We start from the raw sequence: 10,000 nt of genomic DNA on the forward strand, positions 1-10,000 counted from the left end.
GTGTGTGTGTGTGTGTGTGTGTGTGGATGCATTTGTGTGTGTGTGCGTGTACCTGCGTATGCATGAGTGTGTTTGTGTGCGTGTGTGTGTGTGTGTTTATGTGTGTGTGCGTGTGTGCGCGCGCGTGCGCGCAGGGAGTGAACCTGAGCGGGGGTCAGAAGATGAGAGTGAGCCTGGCACGAGCGGTGTACCAGGATGCTGATGTGTACCTGCTGGATGACCCACTGTCCGCCGTGGATTCCCGTGTGGGGAAACACATCTTCCGCAAAGTCATTGGGGCCTCAGGCATGCTCAAGAACAAGGTGTGTAGGTGGGTGGCGGGCGGGGGGGGGAGGGGGGGTATTGGGGGGGGGAGGGGGCAGGGGGAGGGGGGAGAGGAGAAGGTGTTGTTGGTGGTGGTTGTGGTGGTGGAAGTGTTGGTGTTCATGTGATGATTGTTGTTGTGGTGGTGGTAATGTCTTCAGCGAAGTCAACAGTACCTCAGGCAATCTCAAGAACAAGGTGTGTGGGTGGTGCCGGTGGGGCACTGGGGGGAGAGGGGGGGGGGAGAGGAGAGGGTGTTGTTGGTGGTGGTTGTGGTGGTGGTGGAAGTGTTGGTGTTCATGTGATGATTGTTGTTGTGGTGGTGGTGGTGGTGGTAATGTCCTCAGCGAGGTCAACAGTACCTCAGGCAATCTCAAGAACAAGGTGTGTGGGTGGGTGGCGGGTGCGGGAAGGGGGGTCCTTGGGGGGGGGGAAGGAGAGGGTGTTGGTGGTGGTGGTGGTGGTGGAAGTGTTGGTGTTCATGTGATGATTGTTGTTGTGGTGGTGGTGGTGGTAATGTCCTCAGCGAGGTCAACAGTACCTCAGGCAATCTCAAGAACAAGGTGTGTGGGTGGTGGTGGGGGCCCGGGAGGGTGGGGGGGGTGAGGAGAGGGTGTTGGTGGTGGTGGTAATGTCTTCAGCAAAGTCAACAGTACCTCAGGCAATCTCAAGAACAAGGTGTGTGGGTGGGTGGCGGGGGGGGGGGCGAGGGGCGGCATGGGGGGCCCGGGAGGGTGGGGGGGTGAGGAGAGGGTGTTGGTGGTGGTGGTAATGTCTTCAGCAAAGTCAACAGTACCTCAGGCATGCTCAAGAACAAGGTGTGTGGGTGGGTGGCGGGTGCGGGGAGGGGGGGTCCTTGGGGGGGGGGGAGGAGAGGGTGTTGGTGGTGGTGGTGGTGGTGGAAGTGTTGGTGTTCAGGTGATGATTGTTGCTCTGATGGTTGTAATGTCTTCAGCGAAGTCATCTGTGCCTCTGGCGTGCTTAAGAACAAGGTGTGTGGGTGGGTGGGTGGCGGGGGGAGGAGGGGGGGCATGGGGGGGTGAGGAGGGAGGGTGTTGGTGGTGGTTGTGGTGGTGGAAGTGTTGGTGTTCATGTGGTGATTGTTGTTCTGATGGTGGTAATGTCTTCAGCGAAGTCATCTGTGCCTCTGGCATGCTCAAGAACAATTTGTGTGGGTGGCGCCGGTGGGGCATTGGGGGGGGAGTGAGTGGGTGATGAGAGGGTGTTGGTGGTGGTGGTGGTGGAAGTGTTGGTGTTCATGTGATGATTGTTGTTGTTGTGGTGGTGGTGGTAATGTCCTCAGCAAGGTCAACAGTACCTCAGGCAATCTGAAGAACAAGGTGTGTGGGTGGGTGGCGGGTGCGGGAAGGGGGATCCTTGGGGGGGGGGGAGAGGGTGTTGGTGGTGGTTGTGGTGGTGGAAGTGTTTGTGCTAATGTGATGATTGTTGTTCTGATGGTGGTAATGTCTTCAGCGAAGTCAACTGTGCCTCTGGCATGCTCAAGAACAATTTGTGTGGGTGGCGCCGGTGGGGCATTGGGGGGGGAGTGAGTGGGTGATGAGAGGGTGTTGGTGGTGGTGGTGGTGGAAGTGTTGGTGTTCATTTGATGATTGTTGTGGTGGTGGTGGTGGTAATGTCTTCAGCGAGGTCAACAGTACCTCAGGCAATCTCAAGAACAAGGTGTGTGGGTGGGTGGCGGGTGCGGGAAGGGGGGTCCTTGGGGGGGGGAGGAGAGGGTGTTGGTGGTGGTTGTGGTGGTGGAAGTGTTGGTGTTCATGTGATGATTGTTGTTGTGGTGGTGGTGGTAATGTCCTCAGCGAGGTCAACAGTACCTCAGGCATGCTCAAAAACAAGGTGTGTGGGTGAGTGGCGGGTGCGGGGAGGGGGGTCCTGGGGGGTTGATGAGAGGGTGTTGGTGGTGGTGGTGGTGGTGGTGGAAGTGTTGGTGTTCATGTGATGATTGTTGTTGTTGGTGGTGGTGGTGGTGGTGGTGGTGTTGATGTTGATGTTGCTGCTGATTAATAATGTTCCTCTTCCTCCTCTTACTACTATTATTACTTCTACTTTTCCTTCTGCCATTGCTCCTCCTATTACTACTGCTATTACTACTACTACTACTGAAGCTGCTGCTGCTGCTACTACTACAATTACTACTATTACTACTCGTCCTCCTCCTCCTCCTGCTCCTCCTCTTCCTACTACTACTACTGCTCCTCCTCCTCCTTCTTCCCTACTACTACTGCTGCTCCTCTTCCTCCTCTTCCTCCTCCTCCTCCTCCTACTACTACTACTACTAGTTGTCTTCCTCTTCCTCCTCCTCCTCCTCCTCCTCCTACTACTACTACTACTACTAGTTGTCTTCCTCTTCCTCCTCCTCCTCCTCCTCCTCCTCCTACTACTACTACTACTACTACTACTACAGCTACTTCTCCTGCTCCCCCTCCTCCTCTTTCTCCTTCCCTACTACTACTACTACTACTACTACCACTCCTCCTCGTCCTACTACTACTACTTCTACTACTACTCCTTCTCCTCCTCCTACTACTACTACTACTGATGCTACTAATGCTACTCCTCCTCCTCCTACTACTACTACTCCTGCTGCCCTTTATCCACCCCCACAGACGCGGGTGTTGGTGACTCACGGGATCCACTGGCTGCCCATGTGTGACAGCATCGTGGTGATGGAGGAAGGGCACATCGTCCAGTCAGGCACCTACGAGCAGCTCCTCAAGCACGACGGGCCCTTCGCCCAGTTCCTCAAGACCTACCTCCGCCAGGACACCCACAACCTGGACCCGGAGAGTGAGTATTGTATTGTATTGTATTGTATTGTGTTACTCTTTAAAGTCACAACAAATTTCTCCGTGCGAAATTCGGGCTGCTCTCCCCGCAGGGAGAGCGCGTCGCTACATTGATAGCGCCACCCTTTTTTTTTCTGCCCGCAATTTTTATTTATTTCTCCTATCGAAGTGGATTTTTTCCTACAGAATTTTGCCAGGGATAACCCTTTTGTTGCCGTGGGTTCTTTTACGTGCGCTAAGCGCATGCTTCACACGGGACCTCGGTTTATCGTCTCATCCGAATGACTAGCGTCCAGATTCACCGCTCAAGGTCTAGTAGAGGGGGAGAAAATACTGGCGACTGAACCGTGATTGGAACCAGTGCGCTCAGAGTGATAAGATAAGATAAGAATAACTTTATTATCTCCAACTGGAGAAATTTGGCGAACAAGCACGACATTCTCTTGCTTCCTTGGCGGGCGTGTTACCTCTAGGCCATCACTCCACTTGGTACGAGTGGGCAGCCTTGGTCTCCTGGTTTCGGTTTCAGTTTCTCAAGGAGGCGTCACTGCGTTCGGACAAATCCTTACACACTACACACCACATCTGCTGGGCAGATGCCTGACCAGCAGCATAACCCAACAGGCTTTGTCAGGCCTTGAGTGCATGCATCTCTCTCTCTCTCTCTCTCTCTCTCTCTCTCTGTCTCGCCTATATTTATGTGTGTGTGTGTGTGTGTGTGTATGTGTGAGTGTGTGTGTGTGTGTGTGTGTATGTGTGAGTGTATGTATGTGTGTGTGTGTGTGTGTGTGTGTGTGTGTGTGCCTATCCGAGCGGAATTCCTCTACAGAATTTTGCCAGAGGGCAACGCTCTCGTTGCCATGGGTTCTTTTTCTGTGCATGCTGCACACGTTATACTCGGGTTTATAATCTCCGAACGACTAGACGCTCAGTTTGATTTTCCAGTCAAACTTGGGAGAAAGGGCGAGAGCGGGATTCGAACCCAGACCCTCACGGACTCTGTATTGGCAGACGAGCGTCTTAACCATTCTGCCCCCTTCCCACCTTGCCTCCTGGTTAGTTACTGTGCAGCTAAACTTTATTTATTTATTTTATTTTATTTTTTCCATCTTGGGTTACAATTTGAACAAAGTGACACAAGAGGTCTTCTCGTTGATAATTTTACACCATAGTATCATTCATTCTTTCTGATATAATGTACAAAGATGGTTTGTTTTCTTTTGCAATCGGACGCTTACGTAGCCTACATAAACTAAATCAAGATATACATGAAGTCACACACAAACTTACGCTGTTGTGTAGCGACGCGCTCTCCCTGGGGAGAGCAGCCTGAATTTCACACAGAGAAATCTGTTATGATAAAAAGAAATACAAAAAGAAAAAAAGAAACTCTAGGGAGAGGGGGACAATACAAGGTCTTCAGAGAAGAATTCCCCCTCAGTCAGGTGTTTCGGCCCTTAACTCCTTACACTCTAAGCGGACGATGCTATGCAATGCAATGCAACACAATACAATTCAATACTAGTGTAGCGTAGTGTGAGGTGGGGTGGAGTGATCTTCTTCTGCGTTCACTCGTATGCACACGAGTGGGCTTTTACGTGTATGACCGTTTTTACCCCGCCATGTAGGCAGCCATACTCCGCTTTCGGGGGCGTGCATGCTGGGTATGTTCTTGTTTCCATAACCCACCGAATGCTGACATGGATTACAGGATCTTTAACGTGCGTGTTTGATCTTCTGCTTGCATATACACACGAAGGGGGTTCAGGCACTAGCAGGTCTGCACATACGTTGACCTGGGAGATCGTAAAAATCTCCACCCTTTACCCACCAGGCGCCGTCACCGTGATTCGAACCCGGGACCCTCAGATTGACAGTCCAACGCTTTAACCACTCGGCTATTGCGCCCGTCGGTGGAGTGATAACATGCTGATTTATCAAAAGTATATTTCGTGATAAACGTTGAGGGCAGGAGAATTATCGCATGTTGATTCATCAACAATTGTGACAGAGGTTATCGTGATGACAGTCACAACAGAAAAACAACAACAACAACAACAACAACAGGGAATTATTTGAATTCTCTTCAAATGTGAGAGTTGTCCTTTTGTGCGTTACACAAATGCGTATGTTACATTTCCATCATCATCATCAGCTTCTTCTTCTTCTTCTTTTCAGTTCAGAAGATTCTGAGTCAGATGCACGTCAGAGTCGAGAATATTACGTCAGACGGTATGACGTCAGCAGACGAGGACAAGGACAGACTAAGAAAAAAATCAACAAGGTGAAGCGTGTGTGTGTGTGTGTGTGTGTGTGTGGTGTGTGTATGTGTGTGTGTGTGTGTCGGAAGGTAGTCACACATAGTTGATTGGTTGTGCAGAATACCACATTCATTCATTCATTCATTCATTCATTTATTCATTCATTTGTTCGTTCATTCGTTTGTTAATTCATTCATTCATTTATTTCTTCGTTCATTAGTTAATTAATTAATTCATTCATTCATTCATTCCTTTAATTCGTTCATTCGTTAGTTCATTCGTTCGTTTGTTGATTCATTCGTTTATACATTCATTGATTCTTGTATTGTATTACCCTTTTTCCTTCTTTCTTTTTTTTCTTTTTTTTTTTTTCCTCAGTGTGAAATTCTAGCTGCTCTCCCCAGTGAGAGCGCGTTGCTACTTTGAGAATACCACCTACTTTTTTTCTCTTTTTTTTCGTATTTTTTCCTGCCTGCATTTTTTTTATTTGTTTTTCCTATCGAAGTGGGTTTTCTACAGAATTTTGCCAGGAACAACCCTTTTGTTTTCGTGGGTTCTTTCACGTGCGCTAAATGCATGCTGCACACGGGACCTCGGTTTATCGTCTCATCCTAATGACAAGCGTCCAGACCACCACTCAAGGTCTAGTGGAGGGGGAGAAATTAGTGGCGACTGTGTCGTGATTCGAACTAGTGGGCTCAGAATCTCTCGCTTCCTTGGTGGATGCGTTACCTCAAGGCCATCACTCCACTTCCTTCATTCATTTATTCATTCGTTCGTTCGTTCGTCTGTTCGTTAGTTCATTTATTCATTCATTCATTCATTCATCCATTCGTTCGTTCATTCATTCATTCATTCATTCATTTATTCGTTCGTTCGTTCATTTATTCATTCATTTATGTATTCATTCATTCATTCATCTGTTCGTTCGTCCGTTCGTTCGTTCATGTATTTATTCATTCGTTCGTTCGTTCGTCGTTCGTTCGTTCGTTCGTTCATTCATTCGTTCATTCATTAGTTCATTCATTCATTCATTTATTCATTCGTTAGTTCGTTCATTCATTCATTTTTATTCATTCGTTCGTTCAGTCGTCCCATCCACTGTTCCCAGGCCCAGAGAGAGGGCAGAAGAAGGAGAAATTAGTGGCGACTGTGTCGTGATTCAAACCAGTGGGCTCAGATTCTCTCGCTTCCTAGGGGGATGCGTTACCTCTAGGCCATCACTCCACTTCATTCATTCATTCATTCATTCATTCGTTCGTTCGTTCTTTCGTTCGTCTGTTCGTTAGTTCATTCATTCATTCATTCATTAATCCATTTGTTCGTTCATTCATTCATTTATTCGTTCGTTCGTTCGTTCATTTATTCATTCATTTATTTATTCATTTATTCGTTCATTCATTCATTCATCTGTTCTTTCGTCCGTTCGTTCGTTCATTTATTTATTCATTCATTCGTTCGTTCATTCGTTCGTTCATTCATTTATTCATTCGTTCGTTCGTTCGTTCATTCATTCATTTTTTATTCGTTCGTTCAATCGTCCCATCCGCTGTTCCCAGGCCCAGAGAGAGGGCGGAAGAAGGAGAAGCTATCACCAGGGGTCAAAGGTTCAAAGGTCAGCTGGTTCAGGCAGAGAGGTCACAGACTGGTCAGGTAAGTCCTCGTGGTTGGGAATCCATTTTCTACTTTCTCTCTAACTCTTTCTCTGTCTGTCTGCCTGTCTGTCTGTCTACCTCTCTGTCTCTCTCTCCGTCTCTGTCTCTCTCTCTCTAGAGTATTGAAATTGGGGTTTTTTCTTTGTTTTTCTTCTCATATCGATGTCAATTTTTGTGTTCAAAATGAGTCTTTCTTGTCACTCACATCGACGGGTGCCATAGCCGAATGGTTAAAGCGTTGGACTTTCGATCTGAGGGTCCCGGGTTCGAATCACGGTGACGGCGCCTGGTGGGTAAAGGGTGGAGATTTTTACGATCTCCCAGGTCAACGTATGTGCAGACCTGCCAGTGCCTGAACCCCCTTCGTGTGTATACACAAGCATAAGATCAAATACGCACGTTAAAGATCCTGTAATCCATGTCAGTGTTCGGTGGGTTATGGAAACAAGAACATACCCAGCATGCACACCCCCAAAAGCGGAGTATGGCTGCCTACATGGTGGGGTACGGTCATACACGTAAAAAGCCCACTCGCATATATACGAGTGAACGTGGGAGTTGAAGCCCACGAACGCAGAAGAAGAAGGAGAAGAGGTCACTCACATCCCCTCCCCCCCACCCCCACCCCCACCCCACCTTCCCATATCATCCCACCCCCCAATATTGTCACAGGCAGAAAAAGTCTTTATCAACAAATAAACAAGTTAGAAGTCTCTCTCCTCTTTCAGAACGAAGGAAGGTGGTAGAACACCTCAGACGCTTATCTGTGTCTGTGGGGCTCGTTTCGAATCCCGGTCTCGCCCTTTCTCGTGAAATAAGAATTCGTTTCGTTTCGTTTCGTTTCGTTTCCCAAGTTTGACTGGAAAAAAACAAAACAAAAAAACTAGTGTCACCTGATAAACCGAAGTCCCGTGCGCAACACGCATTTGGTACACTAAAACAAAGAACCACGGGAACATAAGATTGTCCTCTGGCAAAATTCTGTTGACGAAAACCACTCCTAACAGGTACAAACACAAAATATCTGCGCATGCACTCAGTGCCTGACTTGGGGTAATGCTGCCTGTCAGGCATTTGCCCTATCAGGGGCCGTATTCAAGAGAACATCGTGCCTGAGGGTAAATGTGTCCCTGCGGGTAATCTGCCTGAGGCAAGGCAGTCTGCCCGAGTGTAAGCAGTATCCAGTATTCATGAACACAAGAGTCTACCCGTATGTCTACAAACCCGAAGGCAATTCACCCTTACTACCTGCCATGGGTGACTGCCCACGAAGCAGAGGTAAATATGACGGATCCTTTCGCAGCACTTTTCTTTCTTTCTTTTTTTTTTTAAAAGGGAAAACAGGCGTGCTTTACGGATAGCACGTGTTTTGCGAACTCTCTCGACAATGTTCCGAGCTGTGGTGCCATGAGAAGAGAAACTGAGAGCATGCGCAGACAGCAATCATCGGGATTTTTAACTCTTTTCATACGAACGGCGAAAGAGACGACGTTAACAGCGTTTCACCCCAATTACCATCATCAAAATATTGCAAGCGGAAGGCTCTTATACTGAAGACGTGAATGTGGACAAAGAATATCACAATTCTGACGATGGAAGCTAAAGGTTGGATCATTCAGACACCAACTGGACATCCGAGGGGCCTGTGTAGAGAAGAAGAGAGGACTGGCCGTACTGAGTGAGTTAAAAAAAAGACGATGGGTTAGCTGTCTGAGTGAACTGCGTGTGTCTTGAATATGAAGATAAACTGTACCCGCGAGTCCCAAGCATGTCAAAGATAACTTGCCTGAAGGCAAAATGATTTTTGTCTTGAATACGGCACCAGGGGTAGTGAAGCAGTATGGATAGGATTTGTCCGAACGCAGAAACCCCCTCCTTGTGAAACTGGTAAAAAAAAAAAAAATTAATTTAATGGAAACTGTTTCAGATCAAAGGCTTCGTTCTCAAACAGCTGCTGAGGGCTTTCGGGGTCGGGGCAGCAGGGATGTCGCTGGCCCTGCTGGTGATGTTCAATGCTTTGGGCGTCGGCGCCAACATCTGGTTGTCGCGGTGGACGGAGGACCCTCTCCTGCGGAGGCCCCGCCACAACGACACGGAGGTGTTCCGGCAGAGGACAGCGGTGTACGTTGGGGTGTACGCTGGTCTGGGGGGTTTGCAAGGTGGGTGAGTGAGCGAGCGGTGATGGTGATGGTGATGGTGAGGTGGTGTGATGTGGTGGTGTTGTGGTGGTGGTGCAGGTGTGGTTCGCCTATTCCCGTTTCTCAAATCCACTAATAACACACACACATCCCTCCCATTCCCCCCCACACACACCCCCACCCATCCACCCCTCCTACACACCCCCACCCATCCACCCCCCCTTCACATCCCCACCTATCCACTCCAACCCCCCACTCCACTCCTTCTCCCCTACACATTCCCCCACACATCCACCCCTCAAACGCCCCCATCCATCCATCCGCTAACACCCCCTCCACCCATCACCCCCCCTCACACACACACACACACACACGCGCGCACACACACATCCACCCCTCCTCACCCAGCCACCCACACACACCCCTTCATACACACGCCCCACACAAACCCCCACCCCCCACGCATCCACCCCACCCCCACCCATCACCCCACAAACACCCCCACCCATCAACACCACCCCCACCCACCTCCCCACAACACCCCACCACCCACAACATCCCCACCCATCCACTAACACGCACACACACCCATCCACCCCTCACCCCCCCCAGCCCCCCCCCCCACACACACACCCACCCACCCACCCACCCACACACACACACACACACACACACACACACACACCACTCCTCCATACACACGCCCCACACAAAATTATCCATCCACTACCACCATCCTACCCAAACCCCCACAAACACCCCCACCCACCCACTGACACACACACCCCATCCCTCCACCCTACACACACAAACACCCTGCCCCCCTCCCCCCCTCCCCC

The 10,000-nt window shown here is 49.5% G+C and overlaps 1 protein-coding gene across 1 annotated transcript in view; it reads left to right on the forward strand.

Annotated features, from left to right (window-relative positions):
- LOC143277430 (ATP-binding cassette sub-family C member 3-like) overlaps positions 1 to 10,000 on the forward strand; it is a 43,494-nt gene that overhangs the window by 17,607 nt on the left and 15,887 nt on the right. The window contains exons 10-14 of the mRNA XM_076582238.1: positions 135 to 302; positions 2,928 to 3,108; positions 5,286 to 5,391; positions 6,928 to 7,021; positions 8,951 to 9,182. Coding sequence (XP_076438353.1) covers positions 135 to 302; positions 2,928 to 3,108; positions 5,286 to 5,391; positions 6,928 to 7,021; positions 8,951 to 9,182 — 781 coding nt within the window. The remainder of the gene's footprint in view (positions 1 to 134; positions 303 to 2,927; positions 3,109 to 5,285; positions 5,392 to 6,927; positions 7,022 to 8,950; positions 9,183 to 10,000) is intronic.

This window comes from Babylonia areolata, chromosome 34 (genome assembly GCF_041734735.1).
Source record: "Babylonia areolata isolate BAREFJ2019XMU chromosome 34, ASM4173473v1, whole genome shotgun sequence".
Lineage (NCBI taxonomy): Eukaryota > Metazoa > Mollusca > Gastropoda > Neogastropoda > Buccinidae > Babylonia > Babylonia areolata.